The sequence below is a fragment of the Nyctereutes procyonoides genome, unplaced genomic scaffold, assembly GCF_905146905.1.
Source record: "Nyctereutes procyonoides isolate TBG_1078 unplaced genomic scaffold, NYPRO_anot_genome, whole genome shotgun sequence".
Classification (NCBI taxonomy): Eukaryota; Metazoa; Chordata; class Mammalia; order Carnivora; family Canidae; genus Nyctereutes; species Nyctereutes procyonoides.
The window spans coordinates 13416764-13439410 of NW_026575128.1; the positions used below are offsets into that span (position 1 = coordinate 13416764).

A 22647-nucleotide genomic window follows, 5' to 3' on the forward strand; every position below is an offset into this window, starting at 1 on the left:
CTGAACTCATAGATACAGAAAACAGATTGGTAGAAGGTTGAGGATGGCCAGAATGGGTGAAGGTAGTCAAAAGATCCGAACAGTTATAAGACATGAGGATGTAATGTGTAGCATGGTATGATTAATAACTTGTCTTTGAGAGTTGCTAAGGCAGTAGTAGTTCTCAACAGAAGGCGAAAGAATTGTAACTGTATGGTGATAGATGTTAACTAGACTTATTGTGATAAGCATTTTGCATTATATACAAATATTGAATCATTATGTTGCACACCTGAAACTAATGTAATGTGATAATGGCAGTTGTATCTCAATTTTAAAAATAATTTTTTTAAAAAGGGTACTGTAATAGAAATAAGTCTTCTCCTTCTAGTGTTTCAGAGCTAGCTACTTTTCAGCTAAATAGAATTCACTGGTGTTTTTGCTTAAGTCAGCTCTCAAAGTACAACCTACTTTATTTCAGAATGTTGAACCTTCTGACAAGAATTCAATCCATTTTGAACTGACTGCTGAAAGTCAAAATGCAGAAACAGAGTTTTTCAACAAGATTTCTAAGAATATTTCAACTAAAAGGTAAAAGATGGGGGTGCCTGGGTGGTTCAATTGGTTAAGTGTCTGCCTTTGGCTCAGGTCATGATCCTAGGGTTCTGGGATCAGACCCCATATCAGGCTCTCTGTTCAGCAGGGAGTCTGCTTCTCCCTCTCCCTCTCTGTGCTCTCTCTCTCTTTCAAATAAATAAGTAAAATATTTTTTTAAAAAGATAAAAAAAAAAAAAGGATAAAAGAGAGCAGCCGGGTGGCTCAGCAGTTCAGCACCGCCTTCAGTCCAGGGCATGATCCTGGAGACGTGACATTAAGTCCCATGTTGGGCTCCCTGCATGGAGCCTGCTTCTCCCTCTGCCTGTCTCTCTGCCTCTCTGTGTGTGTGTCTCTCATGAATAAATAAATAAAATCTTTATTTATAAATAAATAAATAAATAAATAAATAAATAAATAAATTTTTGTTATGATGTGTACTTTTAAAATTATATCCACTAGTTGTTGATGAGTAATTAAAGTAACTCCCCAATCTGATGAAACTGATTGTGTATCTTAGATATGATAAAATGTCCTTGCTTTAAATGCATTACTTCATACTCAGATGTTGGATGATAATTTTAATGAAGTGACAACTTTAATATGGTTGTCATTTGAGTTGCTTTATTACATGGGGGGAAAAGTGTCAAGAAATCATCTTGCTTAGGAAGAAGCATCCTGTTTTTGTTAGTTTGCCTTCTGTTTGTTCTTCTCTTCCGTATAGTTTTAAACCTGGGTCTATCAGAGAAACTACTGTAAGATGTAATTTCTCTACCTAAAAAATGAAATACGCTTGGGGAATATTAATTAAATAATGGCTGTGGCGTTTTGGGTCTGATATACCTTTTCTGGTAAAAAAAAAAAAAAAAAACAAAACATGTTCCTTTGTATTAGGGTTCTCCAGAGAAACAAAAACAGCAGGATGGAGAGAGAGAGGGAAAGATTTGTTTTATGAAATTGACTTGTGCAATTGTGGAGGCTGAGAAAAGTTTCAGTTAGAGTCCAAAAGTGGTCTGCTAGCTGAATTTCCTCTTCTTGCTTTGTATGTTCTATTAAGGCCTTCAGTGACTAGATAAGGCCCATCCACATTGTGAAGGATAATTTGCTTTACTCGGTAGTCTGCTGATTTTAATGTTAATCTCATCTAAAAATACCTTCACAGAGAGACACCTGAGTGGTTCAGTCAGTTAAGTGTCCCAACTCTTGATTTTGGCTCAGGTCATGGTCTCAGGGTTGTGAGATTGAGCACTGCGTAGGGCTCCACACTGTTTATAGAGCCTGCCTAAGATTCTTTTTCCCTCCCTCTGTCCCTCCTCTTTCCCTGACGCCCTCAAAAAAAAAAAAAAAAAAAACCTTCACAGAAATATCTAGAATAATGATTGACCAAACATCTGGTTATCATGGCCTAGCCAAGTTGACACATAAAATTAACCCTTCATGCTTTCTCATTCTTCTATATGGCAGGTGGTGTGCTAAAAGCTGGGAATATGGTGGTATTCAAAAAACACTTGCAGGGCACCCGGGTGGCTCAGTGGTTGAGAGTGTCTGCCTTTGGCTCAGGTCGTGATCCTGGGGTCCTGGGATTGAGTCCCACATCAGGCTCCCCGTGGGGAACCTGCTTTTCCCTCTGCCTGTGTCTCTGCCTCTCTTTCTGTGTCTCTCATGAATAAATAAAAATCTTTAAAAAAATAAAATAAAAACAGTGGCAGACAGATTTCTTCCCTCATGGAATTTATATTCCAGTGATGAGGTGTTGATTGTTCTCCATCTGATTGGAGAGGTCCATTAATTTAAGTTAGTAATTTGCCAAATATTTGGTATCCTCATTTGAAAGTTATTTTGGAATCCTGGTTTGTTCTTTGATGCTATAGGTCTGAAAGTATTGTTTTCATAATAAACTCTGCCCCCAAATTTGAGGATCAAACTCAGAACCCTGAGATCAAGAGTCATATCCTCTAGTGAGCTAGTCAGGTGTCCTGACAATAAAACAACAATAAAACTATTGTTATTTTGACTTACCCTAGTAGTTAATTTGTCCTTTTCGCAACTTTTTGACTATAACCTTAACCTGTCTTTGGACCCCTTTAATACTGCTTGTTTAATATCTTTCATGGGAAACAGAAGGTATAGGTTCATTGTAGATTATTGCCATTATTGAGAAAATGGCTTGACTTTTTTCATAGCATTCATTCATCTGTCCATAACACTTGATTGTATAGATGGAACTTATGGTACAATTTTAAAATAAAACAAATGCCAACTATACCAACTATTTATACAGCTCACAACCTTCAAATCCTAGTTCTGAACATTATTCTTCCATCTGTAAAGTGGGAATTATGACTGAATCAGAAGTAGTTTCTTGTTGCTGCTCTAACAAATTACCACAAACTTGTTGACTTAAAAATAATACAAATTTATTGCCTTTCAGTTTTGGAGGTCAGAAGTCTGAAATGGTCTTTGAGGCTAAAATCAAAGTGATAATAGGGCTGCATTCCTTCTGGAAGCTTTAGTAGAGAATCCATTTTATTCCCTTTTCTAGCTTTTAGAGGTCATGTGCATTCCTTTTCTTGTGGCCCCTCACTCTCTCTTCAAAGCTAGCTTCTGACTTCTGCTTCTATCTTCATATCTCCTTCTCTGACTCTGACCCTTTTGCCGCCATTTTATAAGGGCCCTTGTGATTACATTGAGCCTGCCTGGATAACCTAGGATAATCTCCACATCTCAAGATCTTTAACTTAATCACATCTGCAAACTCCCTTTTACAATAAACATAGCCACAGGTTCTGAGAGGATTAGAAAAATACCTGAGTTATACTGTCTCCATCTTTGGGCGTTTTAAGTTATCCTTGAAATACATTAGGTTACTGGAAAACTATATTCTTACAGCTTTTTCAGGAATACCTTTGGTGTCTTTTTAAGTCTTTATTCAAGATTTCATTGAATATTTAAAAAGCCAGATTAAGGAGAAACATAATTTCTTTAGCGTTATTTTTGAAAACTGCCAATTTTCAACTCTGATCAAAACTTTAGTAACAGTCGCTTTTAGATTTTAGTAAAATGTTTGTCTTACCTAAAGAACTGATCTTATAATTATACAACATAAAGTTTTTTCTTTTTGCTTTTGGTACTACAAAAGCTCAGAAATGAATTTTATTGCTCAGTGTCAGAAATTTTATGTGGGTGTTGATATGTGTGTTATCATAAGTAGGTATGTAGCAAATATTAATTCTTGGGGCACCTGGGTGTGTCAGTCAGTTAAGCATCTGCCTTCAAGTCATGATCCCAGGGTCCTAGGGATCGAGCTCCGAGTCGGTTCCCTGTGCAGCAGGGAGTCTGCTTCTCCCTCTTCCTCTGCTCCTCCCCCCTACTTGTGCTCTCTTCCTCTCTCTCTCAAATAAATAAATAAAATCTTTTTAAAAATATACTAATTCTTTACCACAAACTCAGGTTCAAAAAATGTAACTTTTTTTTCTTTTTAAAAGTAATTGAATTTAATTTCTAATTTGACTGTCCAATTGGTTATAGAAACCAAATTTCAGTCAATTCAAGGTCTCTTTATCCACTTTTCTATGAAGTTATATGTAATTTGGAGGAATTAATGCTGTGCCAAGAGTAATGATGTGGGATGACATTATCATGCAGCTAAGTTGCCATCTGCTCTGGTATTTTCATTTACATCTGGTCTTTGGCAGTAGGTTTGTGCAGGCCTCCACTATGATTTCCTTACTCTAGTCAGGTCCTTGGATCTCTGTCATGTCCATGCTGTACTGAGGCACAGTAGGTATCATAATATTCTCCATGTTACTCTTGGGTGCTAGGGGAGAACTTTGTAGACCCTGCTGCTTAAACGCACCATGCAGACGTTCTGATTGTTTCATTGAAGCACCTCAGCACTGAAGGACCTGAGTGTTTGCTTCTCAGCCCACCAGGGTTTAGGGCAAAGTTCTCCCCTGCTGTCCAACCTTCACATCTACCTGGGAATTTCTGTTGTGCTCCCTGCCAGGATATAGGACCCTTTCTGAGGGAGTCCATCATTGTCTTAACTCTTAATTTCCTTCTGGCTTTTCTCTTTCCTGAACTCATCCTGTTGAAACTTTATCTAGCATGCAAAAAAACCTGATGTGTATAGTCTTCCAGATTTTAGTCTTAAACTCTAAATTTGCCTTTTGAAACTCAGTACCAGCACTCAAGGTTTGTTGTGTTCCGTTGGGGTAAGCCCCTGTGATGCAATGACTACAACTGACTCGGTAGGAGGTGGGACCTCAGTTAATGTCCCATCAGAGATGTAAGTGTACAGGAAAATGTAACAGTTTCTTATTGAGTTCCCTTTTTAACACAGTGTTTAATGCAATGAGTGTACAGCTTTACCACCAGTTTATAAATTTTTTTTGGCGAGCACTATGCGGTATTTATAACTACATTCCTCAAAGTGGTTAATTAGAAAATAGCTTGGTAACTATTGGTATTTCGCAACTTTAAGGAAAACTGAGTTAAACTTCCCATGATCAGGCAAAGGGAGGTAGTTTATTATGCATGAATCTGACTGGACCAGCTTTTCTAGGCCACTAACACTAGCCTGAAAAACAAAATAATCTATGGTTGTCAGATACTAAATTAAATGATCCAGATGCTACTGGGGATTATTAAAGGACTTTATTCAGGGTAGCCCCCATGGCACAGCAGTTTAGCGCCGCCTGCAGCCTGGGGTGTGATCCTGGAGACCTGGGATTGAGTCCCACGTCAGGCTCCCTGCATGGAGCCTGCTTCTCCCTCTGCCTGTGTCTCTGCCTCTCTCTCTCTCTCTTTCTCTCTGTGTGTGTGTGTGTCTCTATGAATAAAATAAATAAAATCTTTTAAAAAAAAAAGGACTTTATTCAGTTTCAAAAAGAAAGAACAAATAAACAAATAGAGCAGCCCGGGTGGCTCAGCGGTTTGGCGCCGCCTTCAGCCTGGGGCGTGATCCTGGAGACCACCCGGGATCGAGTCCCATGTCGGGCTCCCTGCATGGAGCCTGCTTCTCCCTCTGCCTGTGTCTCTGCCTGTGTCTCTCTCTCCTTTCTGTGTATTCTCATGAATAAATAAATAAAATCTTAAAAAAAAAAAAAAACAGATTACTGAAGACTTTTCTTTACTCCCCTCTATTCTTTAGGTCTTCCCAAAAGTTATCTCCAGGAAAAATGCCAATAAATGATCATGACTCTGGTGTTGAAGATGAAGATTTTTCTCCAAGACCAATTCCTAGTCCTCATCCTGTGAGTCAGAAGGTATTATTGATCTTGTGAAGAACCCACCTATGTGTTTATAAACCTAAAATCTGGGACACCTGGGTGGCTCAGTGGTTGAGCGTCTGCATTTGACTCAGGTTGTGATCCCTGGGACCTAAAGGGTAGTCCCACATCGGGCTTCCTGCATAGAGCCTGCTTCTTCTCCCTCTGCCTATGTCTCTGCCTCTCTCTGTGTCTCTCATGAATAAATAAATAAATTAAATCTTAAAAAAAAAAAAAACTTAAAATCTTTTCATGTTATTCAATAATATTACCTGAAGCTTATTTAAGTTTTATTCGAATATCTGTCTAGCTATACATCTGTGTGGCTATTATCTGTATACACAGATATAGTTATTTCTCACAGGTACATGTAATTTTTATGTTATATATGTAATAATATATATATGTGTGTGTGTACATATTCTAGTAAGTACATGTAATTATATTTCCAGAGAAAACTGAGGCACAGATTGGTTAAGTTGCCTACCCAGTATTAAACAACTAGTAAGTATAAAGCTGGGATTCAGGAGGTTTGGAATTCAGTAAAAATAGTAGTTCAGAAGATTTGGTTTCAGAACATGGTGCTATTAACCCATATAGACTCAACATTCTATACTATCACTAGAACTTCACATTGATTCTTATCACCAAATCTGAGAAAACAAACTTGATTTTGGAGATTGCAGTAATCTCTGTCATAATTTTTTGACTGCAGGCAACCAGTAGTTTATTGTGGAACTGTTGTGCCTTAATTGGACCAATTACTTATTAGAAGAAAAAGGAATGGGAAAGATTTTTAAAAATGAATAACAAATTGTAACCAAATTCACCATAGTGAATATTTAGTTTACTTTTTTCTGTTCTCTTCCAACTCCTAGTCACTATCAGTAAAAAGAATAACAGTGAATACTTTCACTTAGTATAAGAATTATTAAAATACTTATCAGGTCTTTTGTTACTTAAAATGCAGCAACATTATTTGTTACAAGATCTATTGGAGCATTCTGCCAGTGATAAGTTTTTTGCAGAGAGAGGTTTAAAAAAGGTGAGGAGTATACGGGAACTTTATCTTCTCTATGAATCTAGAATTATTCTAATATTAAAAGTGTATTAAAAATGAAAATAAAAGTCCAGGATTTTCAGCTTAGATGACCTAGGGAAGGCATGTTAGAGAAGCAACAGAGAGAGTGGATGGAGTTCACTCTAAGTTTCTGTTGAATTTGAGCTGCTTTGGGAAGTGAAGATGGTGATACTCAAACATTTGAGGAATGAAGATAGTTTGGTGACCTATTTTATTTATTTATTTATTTATTTATTTATTTTTAAAAAGTCTATTTTAAAACAGTTTCCCATATTGTGCTATGTTATATAAGCAACATTAATCAGTGTTCCGATAAAATGAGTTCCATTGTTAAGTAAGTTTGTAAGGGCAAGGACCTTGTTTATTTTACTCACAACTGTATTCCTAGTGCTAGCACGTAGAAGGTGCCCAGAGAATATGTCAACTGTCTAAAGAATAAACACTTTTTAATAAGTAATTGGATATAATTTGGAAAATATTAGTTTGAAGAAAGTACAACATCCTAAAAAATACTTTTCCTCTTTCATTTCTTTCCCATTTATAGGTTCCTAAGATCCAACCATCAGTTCCTGAACTTTCGCTTGTGTTGGATGGCAATTTCATAGAATCTAATCCTCTGCCTAAGCCATTGGAAATGATGAATAGTGAAAATCCTTTGTTGATTAACCACTCTGAACACTTGGAGCCATTGCAACCCCAGCTTTATGATGACAAATGCAGCCTAGAAGCCAAAGCTGGAGAGCTTTCCTTGAGAGGGCAACCAAATCAATTAACCCAGAGCACTGTTCCTTTGAAACATGGCAGAGTAAGGCAGCCATCTACCTGTAAGAACGGGAACTCCCACATCAGGAACAGTGTTAAGCCATCTTCCATTAATAGGCCGTCTCTTGATACAGATGTACACAAAGAAGAATATCCTGTAAGACCCTCCGCATTGAATTCCAAGCAGTCTTCTCTTGCCTCATGGTCTCAACCACACAATTTTGTTTTTTCATCCCATAATTCAGGAAGACCAATGGAACAGATACCTACTCCATCACCACCGTCTTACTGTCCTACAAATGTTTGTGGTTGTTGTCAGCATCATGGCTATGTGCAGTATAGTCCAATAAATTCTTGGCAAGGAATGAATACAGTAGGGTCTGTTCAAGACCTCCAGTCTGAAGCCCTTCACAAGCATTCATTATTTCACCCAGGTGGATGTCCAGCACTGTACCCTAATGCATTCTGTTCTTCAAGTAGTCCTATAGCCTTGAGACCTCAGGGAAACACGAGTACTTGTTCTCCCCACAGCATTGTAGAACCATCACCTGTGGCAAGACTACCTTCGCATGTGGACTCCTGTAACCCATCACCTTGTGCAGTATGCATGCACACACCCAAGACTGGGTCAGATAATGGAATGATGGGACTGTCTCCAGATGCTTATAGGTTCCTCACAGAACAAGATAGACAGCTGAGACTGCTTCAGGCACAGGTTTGCAAGCTTTTTTAGTTCTTTTTTTTAAGATTTATTTATTTATGATAGAGAGATAGAGGCAGAGACACAGGAGGAGGGAGAAGCAGGCTCCATGTCGGGAGCCCGACGTGGGACTCAATCCCGGGGCTCCAGGATCGCGCCCTGGGCCAAAGGCAGGCGCTAAAACACTGAGCCACCCAGGGATTGATCCCCACTTTTTTAGTTCTTTTAAATTCTTGGTTTTAATATGGTTTCTTAAAAATAACTGGCAATTCTTCAGTAATTACATTTTATGGAGTAAAATTGTAGAATATCAAAACTGGAAGGAACCTTGGAAACTGAACTCTAGTTCCTGTTGTTTCACAGATAAGTAAAAAGACGATTAGACAGAGAAAATAATTTACCCAATGACACATTGCTAGTTAGGAGTAGAGCTGGGACTGGAAAGCAAACCTTCTATTCTCTGCCTTGTACATATCCTAATCTACAACATAACTACCTTTGTCTTTGATTTGTCAGCCTCAAATGAAAAGTCTGTGTAGTATACTAAACCTTGGTATACAACCAAAGGTAGCAGAGTAGGATTTAGACTTATGTCCTCATGACACCAAAATCCACATAAACCACTCTATATATGCTATTTTGTATTATTAATGCAGGTTATATTTCTACTGATCTTAATAATTTATTGATAATTTATATTTTTGTATATTAATAAAATTAGTTTGCTGAAATTAATGAGACAAATTGAACATAATAGTATAATTTATAGGGAAATAGAAAATCATAGTGTTTAAAAAGGGAGGCTCTTCCAGTCCTAAGTGTATACACAAGAAAAAGAAAAAAATATGCTCACATAAAAACCTATACACAAGGCAGCCCCCGGTGGCTCAGTGGTTTAGTGCCACCTTCAGCCCAGGGTGGGATCCTGGAGACCGGGGATCGAGTCCCACATCAGGCTCCCTGCATGGAGCCTGCTTCTCCCTCTGCCTGCTTCTCCTTCTGCCTGTATATGTCTATCATGCATAAATAAATAAAATCTTAAAAAAAAAAAAACCTATACACAAATGTTCATACCAACATTATCTATAATAGCCAAAAATGAAAACAGTCCAGTGTCCATCAACTGATGAATGGGTAAACACAATACAACATCCACACAATGGGATATTATTCAACTATAAAGTACTGATAGATACAACAACACGGATGAACTTTGAAAACGTTATGCTTAAAAAAAAAAAAAAAGAAAACGTTATGCTTAAGTGAAGCAAGATACAAGGCCACATACTGTGTGGTTTCATTTATGTAAAATGTCTGGAATAGGCAAATCTGTGGAGACAGAAAGTAGATTTGTGGTTGCCAGGGGATAGGTGTGGGCAATAGTGAGTCCCCACTAATGGGTAAGGTTTTTTCGGGGGATTGTTGAAAATGTCCTAGAATTAGATGGTGGTGATGGTTACAAACTTTTTGGTGGCTTTGCTAAAATCCACTGACTTGTATACTTTAAAGGGATGAATTTTATGGTATGTAAGTTATATTTTAGTTTTAAAAGGAACAGGGAACTGTTTGGTGTTTGAACCTCAGCTTTGTTACTTGTTAGTTACATGACTTGGCCAAATAACTTCATTTATAATTTCTCAAGTTTTCTTATTTGTAAAGTGTGTTTAATAGTAGTACATTCTTCATGGGGTGGATTGTGATAAGCAAACAAAGGCTCTTACTATAGTGTCTTATAAACAGGAAGCACTCAGTAAGTGTTTGCTACTATTGTTAATAATTCCAGTTTTAGCATGGCCAAACATGGGCTATTCTGATTAACCTTTATAAGAAGAACCTTATATAAAAAATGTTCACAATTTGGTAAGGAGTTAGAATATAATTCTTATCTTACTTTTGACTTATAAGTGGAATAGGAATGAAATACTGATTTGAAGTGTTAAGATTCAGACTTTTTTTTTTTTACACAAGTGTCCATTTATGAATGCCAGTTTAAATACCTTTATGTTTTCACTTTTAAATTTACACTTGGCCATGGGTAAGTTAGTACCATGGCCATGGGTAAGTAACTGGCTGGCTCAGTCAGTAGAACATGCAACTCTTGATCTCAAGAGTTCTACATTCGATCCCCACGTTTGGCATAGAGTTTACTTTAAAAAAAAAAGATAAAAGTTACACTTCACCTACTTAAGTGCTTCTTAATAATGAAGGATAGTGATTTCTGCATTGAATAATTTTATGGTATGATCTAACTGAATTATGAGAAGATAGAGTTAAAAGTCAGTTATTTATAACTGGGGCACTTAGTAATTCATTTTTAAACTCCACTAACAATTTGGTTGATTACTTCACTACCAGTTTAAAATATGTTTTTAATTAATACAGATTCAGCGTTTATTGGAAGCACAGTCTCTGCAGCCCTGTTCCCCTAAGACAACCTCTGTTGAACACACAGTGCAAGCTGCAAGACAAATGGATCTGGTTTCCATGGAAGCACAGTCTTCCCCTGGCTTGCACATGAGAAAAAGTGTAAGCATTGCTGTGAGCACAGGTAATGTCTTTTTTTTTATTTGTAAGGAATTTTTTTTTTAAAACTGCTTTTCATATCACTTTAAAATTTATACATTAAATTGGTGTGTGGTACAAACAGAACCAAAGCCAAGGTGAAGAGAGTATCACTTAAGTCTTCATGTAATTTTACTTTTTGTGAACAAGAACTATATCTGAAAACAAATGTGAGTCCACCCGACATAATACATGTTTTTACTACTTTCCTGGACTGAACCCAATTCTTATAAGAAAAGTCATCTGTGTCTTGAGGGATCAGGGAAGGTTTGTTTCATCCGTGCATTATTACTGATTCTGGGCATTGAAGGGTATGTAGGGTTTTAGTCGATGAAGTAGAGAGAAGGTAGAACAGGGTGGGTAGAGAAAATAGCAGGGGTGCAGTGAGAAAGCAGGGCTCTGAATCGTCCAGTGTGGTCCTGCCTATGGAGAGCGCTTATTATATCCTTCACAAAGGAATGTCTCTTTTATTTGATAAACAACATTGAAGGCCTTTTTGAAAAATCAATTAATAATGTAAATGACCTATATTTGTTTACATGTTTGTTCACCACCAGACCATGAGATCTTTAAAAATGTCTTCAAGAATGTCACCAAGACCTAGCAAGATGCCTAGTACATAGGATGATGATGGTAGAAATGAAGAGAAAGAGTTGTGTAGGGTGATAGGTTTTGATAACTAATTGGATGTGGTGATAGGAAGAGGTAGGATTCTACAGTTACTAAATGTGATATAATACCCTGGTTTGGATCCTGAAACAGAAAAAAGAACATTAGTGGAAAAATCAGTGAAATCTAAATAAAGTCTGGAGATTTAGTTAATTTTAATGCACCAATATTGGTTTCTTGATTTTGAAAAATGTGCCATGATAAAGTAAGGTGTTAACATCAGGGCAAACTGGTGAGGAGTATACGGGAACTTTATCTTCTCTATGAATCTAGAATTATTCTAATATTAAAAGTGTATTAAAAATGAAAATAAAAGTTAGTCCAGGATTTTCAGCTTAGATGACCTAGGGAAGGCATGTTAGAGAAGCAAAAGAGAGAGGATGGAGTTCACTCTAAGTATCTGTTGAATTTGAGCTGCTTTGGGAAGTGAAGATGGTGATACTCAAACATTTGAGGAATGAAGATGGTTTGGTGACCTAAGACTTGCAAAAGTAACAGATGAAGATTTGAGAGGGAGAAAAGGAAGGAAGACAGATTTCTATATTCTATCTCTGAACCCGTTTGTTAACTGTCCATGTAGAGGGGAGCAAGGAGGGAGAGTGGAGGAAGAAACTCAGGTACATTTATAAGCCAGACATTACTGAGTATTAGGCAAGATTCTTTGGCTGCAAGTAATATAAACCACTTTGAAATAATTTAAGCAAGGAAGAAGAATTTACTGGAAGGATATGAGGATGTTTCATGAAAACCAAGGCCAAGAATGGGCTGGACTTCAGGAAAAGACTAGAACTAGAAACTGGAATACCATTAAGACTATCCAGCCTAGTCTACATGGCTGTTTTACCCAGTTTTTTCTAGCTCACCTAAAGCTCCAAAGTATATGTGTTATACAGTTTTAGCCATGTACACAAACCAGGTTACTGTCCTTCAGCCTTATTTCAAATTGCAGAGAACCTGAATGACCTAGCTTGGATTAGAGTTCTATCCCTGGTTCAATGGTAAGGAGATTGAGAAGCATGTAATAGGGACATAACTGCCGGAGTCTCACCTTTGTTAATTGCAGGGATGGGTGACAGTTACCAAAGAAAGTGTGTGTGTGTGTGTGTGTGTGTGTGTGTGTGTTGTAGAGGGATGGTGAACAAGGAGTTGGTGGGTATTGTGAGCTAATCAAACATAGGTACCAACCATACCAAAAAGTGTAGTATCCTACTAGAAAACTCTGTACTTTTACTGTATCATAGCTGCTTCTCATCTGTATCTGTATCTCTATCTGTACTAGACTGTAAACTTTTGGGATCCGGAACACTGCCTTATTCCACTATTGTATCTCATTCACTAACATGATTCCTAAATCATAATGTGTGCTGAATAAAAGATAATTGAAGTCATTTACATGGTTAAGCTGATATTGTGAAACTGTCTTGAAACTTCAGGTATTCAGCTTGGATGACCTGGGGTAGTTATTACTTATATGCAGAAAAAAGCATTATTAATAATTATTAGAACTAAATGGCTTTTAAAAGTATGTTTATTCTACAATGATGATTAATTTTCTGAAGGTATATATTAGTAAATATTCCAGAAAAATAGCAATACTTACATAAATTTTTCATAATTGTTTTTTCTTTTAAGATTTATTTATTTATTTGAGGGCACCTGGGTGGCTCAGCTGGTTAAATGTCTGCCTTAGCTCAGGTCATGATCCCAGGGTCCTGGGATTGAGTCCCGCATCAAATTCCATGCTCAATGGGAAGCCTGCTTCTCCCTCTACCCCCTCCTCCTGCTCTCTCTCTCTCTCTCACACACACACTCTCTCTCAAATAATAAAATCTTTTAAAAAATTTTTTTTAAATTTGGGGAGCCTGGGTGGCTCAATGGTTTAGCGCCATCTTCAGCCCAGGGCCTGATCCTGGAGACCCGGGATCGAGTCCCATGTCAGGCTCCCTGCATAGAGCCTGCTTCTCCCTCTACCTATCTCTCTGCGTGCCCCCCCCCCCCCCGCCCCCGTGTCTCATGAATAAATGAATGAAATCTTTAAAAATTTTTTTTTTAATTTAAAAAATATTTAATTGAAAAAGAATGCGTGTGAATGCGATTGATTGGGGGTGGGGCATTAAGGAGAGAGTCTTAAGCAGACTTCTCACTGAGTACAGTGCCTGTAGTGGGGCTCGATCTCATGACCCCAACATCATGACCTGAGCCAAAACCAAGAGTTGGACACTTAACCAACTGAGCCACTCAGGGTCCCCAAACATCTGATTTTTAAATGCTTGCCTGATATTACATAAGTCTGGTATGTCTCTAAATATTCTCATAAATAATTGTATTTAAGGATAGAAATCAGAGAGCCTAGCGACTGGTATTTTATATATTTTCCCTTGTTTTTCAGAACAGCAGTTATCTGCACATACACATACACCCCAAATCGTATTCAGAACCTTCTTATGTGTAACATGTCATTTGAGAGCCACACTTCTTGAAGAGACAGGGCCCAGAATATCTCCTTTCCCTTTGTATCCCAGGTGGTTTTTTGTTTTTACCTTTTTATTTTTTTTATTATTATTTTTTGTCAGTTTTTTTTAAAGATTTATTTATTGATTTATTCATGATAGACAGAGAGAGAGAGAGAGAGAGAGAGAGAGAGAGGCAGGGACACAGGAGGAGGGAGAAGCAGGCTCCAGGCCAGGAGCCCGATGCAGGACTCGATCCTGGGACTCCAGGATCACGCCCTGGGCCGAAGGCAGACACTAAACCACTGAGCCACCCAGGGATCCCTGTTTTTACCTTTTTAAGTAGGCTCCACACACAGTGTGGACCCCAACATGCTTGAACTCACAGCCCTGAGAGCCATCTAATCTGGGCTGAAATCAAGAGTCAGACGCTTAACCAACTAAGCTACCCAAGCACAACTAAGCTACCCCCCCCCACCTTTGTACACCAATTTTCCATCTTTTCACCTTACTCTTTATGGCATTTCTGAGAAGATATAATCTGAAAACATTTCTAGGTCATTGTGTTAAAATAGTACAGTTAGTCTTAGAGGATTGCAGAAGATTATTTTTATAGTAGAATATTTGTTTCAGTATCTGGTTAATCATTTAACCTCCAGGTGCCAGCTTGTTTTGGAATGGAGCAGGTGATAATCAAGAGCCTGAATCTCAGCTAAGGCAAGATGATACCAAGATTTCCAGTGAGGACATGAATTTTTCTGTTGATGTTAATAATGAGGTCACAAGTCCTCCATGTAGCACGTCTTCATTAAAAGCAGTTGATATTCCCAGCTTTGAAGAAAGCAACATTGCTGTGGAAGAGGAATTTAATCAATCACTTTCTGTATCCAAGTAAGGTGTCTTTGAACATTCATCCCTTTTCTTTTTAAATTCTAATCTTTTTGGTGTTTTAACTCAAACTATTTGTTTTATAAATTGTATTTTCAGTAGTGTCTTTCCTGATAGGGTTCTTACGAAATTGACAATTCTGGCCCCTCTATAACTATTCCCAGATGTCAGTCATCAGAAGTGTTTACAGTGTAGCTGAATCAGAACATCTGAAGAAAATTTCAGAAATATATATACTTAGGCCTCACTGTAGAGATTCTTATAATTAGGTCTCAGATGGAGATGGCGCCCTGAAGTTTATAAATTTTTAAAGATTCTGCATATTGCAATTATATATAATAATTTATTTTTGAAAAATATAGCCTGAATATTTACATATGAAGTGTTATCTGAGATTCACTTGAAAATAACTTGGTGAGGGGGATCCCTGGGTGGCTCAGCGGTTTAGCACGTGCCTCTGGCCCAGGTCTCTGTGTGTGTCATAAATAAATAAATAAATTAATTAATTAATTAATTTAAGATATAATAATAACCTGGTGAGGGAAAAAAGAAAAAGAAAAAACCTCGGGGGAGAGTAAATGGCTAGAGGTATAATTAGAATAAGGTTCATTGTAAGTAGGGTTTTTTTTTTTTAAGATTTATTCTTTTTTTTTTTTTAAGATTTATTTATTTAGAGAGAGAATATGTTTGTGGAGGGTGGGGGCTTGGAGCAGAGAGAGAAGGAGAGAGAGAACCTCAAGCAGACTCCATGCTAAGCATGGAACCTGACACGGGGCTCGATCCCAGGACTGTGAAATCATGACCTGAGCTAAAGTCAAGAGTCAGCCACTCAACCAGCTGAGCCACCCAGGTGCCCTGTGAATAGGTAATTTTTAAGTCTGTGTATAATGGTGGTTATACTTTATACTATCTATCCTCTTCTGTGTTTAAAATTTTCAGGAATTTTTTTAAGTTTTTTTTTTTTTTTTTTTTTTTTTTTTTAGATACTTACTTATTTTTTTGTGTGTGAGAGAGAAAGCTTGTGCATGAGCAGGAGGAGGGGTGAGGGCGGGGGAGCAGGCTCCTCACTGAGCAGGGAGCCTAATGCAGGACTCAGTCCCAGGACTCTGGAATCATGACCTGAGCCAAAGGCAGACGCTCAACCGACTAAGCCACCCAGGTGCCCATGAAGATTGTTTGTTGTTTTGTTTTGTTTTGTTTTATTAAACAAGGATCTCAAAGTAATTTAGATCTTCAGGATATTAGGAAACAATTTTAACTATCTTTGAGCTTCTGATAAGTGCTGTCACAGAACTAGGCCCTAGAGATTGAGCAGGTTAGAAAAAACTGCTAACTTCTTAGAATTTCCATGACTTGGAGAGGTAAACATATTATTAACAAGTAATTTAATTTCACATAATGACAACAACAGCTCTGAAGAAAATAAACCAGAGTGGTCAAGTGGAGTGTACCTAGGATGGTAGCATGGGAGTGAGGACTATATTAAGTAGGTGGTGGTAAAGGTAGCCTTCCCTGAGGAGTTAACAATTTGAGCAGTGATTAGAATAACAAGGAGGAGCCAGCTCTGAGAACACCTGAAAAGTGTTCCAGGCGGAAGAAATGGCGGGTGTAGACCCTGAGGTGTGCACAAGCTTGACAGTTCAAATTAAGTGGGGGCTTTGGAGGATGTGGAAAGGAGCTTTGAATTTATTCTATGCTTATTAAACCCAGGAGGGATTTTAGGCAACAGAATGATAAATGATTTTTCAGTTTTTAAATAGCTGTTCTGTGGCAAATGAACTGATGGAGTTTAGAGTGGAAATAGGGAAACTGGTTAGTATAGTAAAGGCCAAGTGAGAGAGCTTGGACTTGTGGAAGTATTAGGAGGAATCAGGTATAGAATAAACAATAAATTTGGAAGTAGAGGAATGATATAGGTATAAAACACCGTATGTAACAGTTAAAAGGCGAATTTGGTGGTGGGGTGGCATGGGGCAGACAACTGATTTTTTTCTTAAGATTATTTATTTGAGAGAGAGAGACAATGTGAGAGAAAGCATGAGCAGAGGGAGAGGCAGATGGCGAGGGAAAAGCAGATCTCCACTGAGCAGATTCTCCCTATGCGGGGGTCAATCCTAGGGTCACAACTCGAGCCAACGGCAGATGCCCAACCAACTACCAGGTACCCCCAATTTTTTTTTTTTTTTTTTAGGATTTTATTTATTTATTCATGAGAGAGACAGAGAGAGAGAGACAGAGACAGGCAGAGGGAGAAGCAGGCCCCTCCCAGGGAGCTCAATGCGGGACTCAATCCATGGACCATGGATCACACTCTGAGCTGAAGGCAGACAGACACTCAACTGCTGAGCCACCCAGACGTCCCACCCCTGATTATTTTTTTAAATTATAAACCTTGTGATAATATTTGGCTTTTTTTTTTTTTTTTTGCTTGATACATTCTAGGTACATTTTATTTTTAATTTAAATTTTAGGTAGTTAACATACAGTGCAGTATTGGTTTCTGGAGTAGAATTCAGTGATTCCTCACTTACATATGACACCCAGTGCTCATCACAACAAGTGCTCTCCTTAATACCCATCACCTTTCTAGTCCATCTCCCCCACCCACATCCTTCCATCAACCTTCACTTTGTTCTCTGTTGTTAAGAGTCTCTTATGGTTTGTTCCCCTCTCTCCTTTTTTTTTTTCCCCTTTCCCATATGCTCATCTGTTTTCTTTCTTAAATTCCACATATGAGTGAAATCATGTGATATTTGTCTTTCTCTGATTCATTTCACTTAGTATACTACATTCCAGCTCCATCCACATTGTTGCAAATGGCAAGATTTCATTCTTTTTTTTATTTCTTTCTTTTTGATGGCTGAGTAATATTCCAGTGTGTGTGTGTGTGTGCGCGTGTGCACGTGTGTGTGTACACACACCACATCTTCTTTATCCATTCATCAGTTGATGGACATTTGGGCTCTCTCCATAGCATGGCTGTTGTTGATAATGCTGCCATAAACATTGGAATGCATGTACCCTTTCAAATCTGTATTTTTGCATCCTTTGGGTAAATACCTAGTGTAATTGCTTGCTCCCAGAGTAGTTCTGTTTTTAACATTTTGAAGAACCTCCATACTGTTCTCTAGAGTGGCTGCACCAGTTTCCATTCCCACCAACAGTACACCTGTTGTTTCTTGTGTTGTTAACGTTAGGCATTCTGACAGGTGTGAGGTGGTATCTCATCGTGGTCTTGATTTGTAGTTCCCTGATGATGAGTAATGTTTAGCATCTTTTCTTGTGTCTGTTGGCCATCTGCATGTCTTTCCTTAGAAAAGTGTCTATTCATGTCTTTTGCCCATTTTTTAAGTGGGTTATTTGGTTTTTGGGTGTTGAATTTGGTAAGTTCTTTTTTTTTTTTAATTAATTTATTTATGATAGTCACAGAGAGAGAGAGAGAGAGGCAGAGACACAGGCAGAGGGAGAAGCAGGCTCCATGCACCAGGAGCCTGACGTGGGACTCGATCCCCGGTCTCCAGGATCGCGCCCTGGGCCAAAGGCAGGTGCCAAACTGCTGTGCCACCCAGGGATCCCTGAATTTGGTAAGTTCTTTGCAGATTTTGGATGCTAACCCTTTATCAGTTAAGTCATCTGCAAATATCTTCTCCCATTCTGTAGGCTGCCTTTTAGTTTTGTTGATTGTTTCCTTTGCTGTGCAGAAGCTTTTTATCTTGATGAAGTCCTAGTAGTCCATTTTTGCTTTTGTTTCCCTTGCCTATGGTGACATGTCTAGTAAGAAGTTGCTATGACTGAGGTCACAGAGGTTCTTGCCTGTGTTCTTGACCCTGGGATCATGCCCTGGGGCATGATTGTGATTTTCTGTCTCACATTAAGGTCTTTCATCCCTGGGGCTTCTGGATGGCTCAGTGATTGAGCATCTGCCTTTGGCTCAGGTCGTGATCCAGGAGTCCTGGGATCAAATCCCACATTAGGCTCCCCACAGCAAGCCTGCTTCTCCCTCTGCCTATGTCTCTGCCTCTCTCTCTCTATGCCTCTTATGAATAAATAAATGAAATCTTTAAAAATAAAAAAGGTCTTTCATCTTTCTTGAATTTATTTATTTATTTATTTATTTATTTATTTATTTATTTATTTATTTATTTTTTTATGATAGTCACAGAGAGAGAGAGAGAGAGGCAGAGACACAGGCAGAGGGAGAAGCAGGCTCCATGCACCGGGAGCCCGACGTGGGATTCGATCCCGGGTCTCCAGGATCGCGCCCTGGGCCAAAGGCAGGCGCCAAACCGCTGCGCCACCCAGGGATCCCTTGAATTTATTTTTTGTGTACAGTGTGAAAAAGTGGTCCGGTTTCATTCTTCTGCATGTTGCTATCCAGTTTTCCCAACACCATTTGTTGAAGAGATGGTCTTTTCCATCAGATAGTGTTTCCTGCTTTCCTGAAGATTAGTTGACCATAGGTACACTTGGGTGGCTCAGTCGGTTAAGCATCTGCCTTCGGCCCAGGGCATGATCCCAGGGTCAAGCCCCATGTCGGTCTCCCAGCTCAGTGGGGAGTCTGCTTCTCCCTCTCCCTCTGCTGCTCCCCCTGCTTGTGCGCGCTCTCTCTCTCTCTCTCTCTCTCTCTCTCAAATAAAGAAAATCCTTAAAAAATTTTTTGTTGACCATATAGTTGAGGGTCCATTTCTGGGTTCTCTATTCTATTCCATCTATGTGTCTGTTTTTGTGCCAGTACCATACTGTTTTGATGACTACAACTTTGTAATATAGCTTGAAATCTGGAATCATGGGACAGCTAGGTGGCTCAGTGGTTGAGTGTGTGCCTTTGGCTTAGGGTGTGATTCTGGAGTCCTGCATCGGGCTTCCTGCAGAGAGCCTGTTTCTCCCTCTGTCTATGTCTCTGCCTCTCTCTGTGTCTCTCATGAATAAATAAATAAAACCTTAAAAAAGAAAGAAAGAAATCTGGAATCATGATCCTTCCAGTTTTGTTTTTCTTTTTGAGAATTGCTTTGGCTATTTGGGGTCTGTTGTGGTTCCATACACATTTTAACAATGTTTGTTCTTCTAGTCCATGAGCATGGATGCTTTTCTATTCCTTTTTATCCTCTAATATTTGTCATTTTAAATTATTCTGATTACCATAATGAGTAAAACAATAACATGTTCCTCCAGAAAACTAGAAACATTTATCTCCTTTGCTCAGTATAGTATATTTCATATAACTTAAATTCTCATTGTATGTACCAGAGTGTATTTAAAAAGGTTTATAAATATGTCTCCCCCATTAGATTGAATTTCTGTAGGACAAGGATCATAATAATTTCCTGTATCCATAATAATATCCTGTATCCTGACCTAGTGTATTGTTCCCCATGTTACATATTTTGTATGAGTTCAGTGATAGGAAGAACAATTTAAGGTGAGCCCCACAATAAGTCCATATTTTGTTTGTAATAATACAAAGTGAGAACAAGGGTGCCTAGTTGGTTCAGTCAAAAGAGCATGTTACTCTTGATCTCAGAGTTGTGCATTTGAGCCCCACATTGGGTGTAGAGATTACCTAAATAAATTTTAAATACTTAAAAACAGCTGAGATCAAGGAGGAACTAGCTATTGCTATCCTTATTTATTCTCATTGACTTCCGTAAACTGTAGACTTTTTTTTTTTTAATTATAGGGGTTTTCCCCTAGAAATAGGTTCTAAGTCAGAACTTAAATATCTTCACTCCGTTGTGGTTTTTAACTTGAGAAACCTATCTGAGTTAATTGGTAGAATGTAGTTCATTGCTTTCGCAGGGCAGCTTATCAGCTCTATTGATTCCAGCACATAACTAGATGTAAATCTGATTTTCAGCATAATATATTGATTTGGATTAAATACTGATTTCATTGTGTCTGTGGTGGTTTTGGTGCTTCTATAGGATTCTTCCCAAATATGTGGTCTGATTCATGCTGTGCTTCCCACTGCTAAGTGTTCATACATGGCATCTAACCACCTGGGTTCCCTGTCCCCCTTGGATGTCTTCCTGGATCTTTCTCTTTCTGATATCAAAGCATTCTGTGAGGGATAAATTTATTTGCCTTGAAGCATAATTGGTAACTGGAAGCTTTTTCCCAGTGAAGAACAGTGGTATGTGTTATTTACAGAAACTTTCATTTGAAATAATTTTATTTTCTTTAGAAGTCATACTTTGGACATACCTACTAATACTTGTCATATTAGAATTGTCTTTTAAAATGTTGTTTTGGGGTCCCTGGCTGACTCAGTCAGTAAAGCATGTGACTCTTAATCTTGGGGTTGTAAATTCAACCCCCACATTGGTATAGAGATTATTTAAGAATTAAGATCTTTAAAAAAAAAAGATAAAGTAAAATTTTGTTTTAATCTTAAATCTTTTGAGGTTAAAATCTTTAATGTTTTGGTTCTTTTATTTTTCCTTGTTTTTTTCTTACTAGGTTAAATGCCAAAACAGATATTTTAAAATTCTTGAAAATGAAGTATAGATGAGTGATTATGATTAAGATGATAAGCTCTGGTGTCAGACTGCCTGGATTTGACTCACAGTACTGTGGCCAGGTTTCGTAATTTATGGATGACTTGGTTTTCTCATCTATAAATGGAGATAATAAAATCACCTATCTCAGGATTCTTGTAAGGGTTAAATAATTTAATATATGTAAAGCATTTAGAACAGTGCCTTTGTAAAACATTTATTTTTTAATTTTATTTATGATAGTCACAGAGAGAGAGAGAGAGGCAGAGGGAGAAGCAGGCTCCATGCACCGGGAGCCCGATGTGGGATTCGATCCGGGGTCTCCAGGATCGCGCCCTGGGCCAAAGGCAGGCGCCAAACCGCTGCGCCACCCAGGGATCCCAGAACAGTGCCTTTGTATCTAATTATTGTTATCATCTAGCTAAAGTTGGAGTAAGGCAAACTCAGTAACTGACACAGATTCTCCTTAAAAACAAAGTGCTTTGCAAATGTTTGGATGATAAAACCTGCTCAGTACAAGTAATTTTCCAAAAAGCCATCAAAATCTCTATAAAGACTAGATTTCTTCTTCTGTTTGAGAGTTTGGTGTTTTCATTGGTAGTAGTTAACATGGCTGAAGATAAAAGTTCAATTTGATGTTTGGGGAACAAGGGGAAAGCAACAAGAGATGAAGAAAACTAACAATTATGATTCACTAGTTTCTGATACTATGCTAGGCGCTTTGTATCTCCCTTGATCCTGTCACATTTTTTTTAAGCCAGGGAAATGGATATCATTTTTCCCTTTTCTTTCTTTCTTTTTTTTTTTTTTTAAGATTTTATGTATTTATTCATGAGAGACACAGAGAGGCAGAGACATAGGCAGAAGGAGAAGCAGGCTCCCCAGAGGGAGCCCAGTGAGGGACTCGATCCCAGGACCCCAGGATCATGACCTGAGCCGAAGGCAGACGCTCAACCACTGAGCCACCCAGGAGTCCCTTTTTTCCCTTTTCATAGATGAGGAAATCAAAGCCGAGAAAGATTAAAAATTTTACACAAAACATGATGAACACACAGATAACTGTGTTATAAATGAGAGTATATGTGACATAAGAGATAAAAGGAAGTGCTAATGGGGGTTAAAAGAAGCAAGAGAACATATACAGTTAGAGTTTTAGAGGAAGCAGACTTTTAAAATGACCCCTCGAGGGGCGTCTAAG

General features: G+C 38.2%; 1 protein-coding gene across 1 annotated transcript in view; it reads left to right on the plus strand.

The window, feature by feature from the left end:
- Window positions 1-22647, plus strand: part of STIL (STIL centriolar assembly protein) — a 65156-nt gene that overhangs the window by 20549 nt on the left and 21960 nt on the right. The window contains exons 10-14 of the mRNA XM_055341457.1: window positions 461-570; window positions 5726-5840; window positions 7469-8401; window positions 10769-10934; window positions 14727-14958. Coding sequence (XP_055197432.1) covers window positions 461-570; window positions 5726-5840; window positions 7469-8401; window positions 10769-10934; window positions 14727-14958 — 1556 coding nt within the window. The remainder of the gene's footprint in view (window positions 1-460; window positions 571-5725; window positions 5841-7468; window positions 8402-10768; window positions 10935-14726; window positions 14959-22647) is intronic.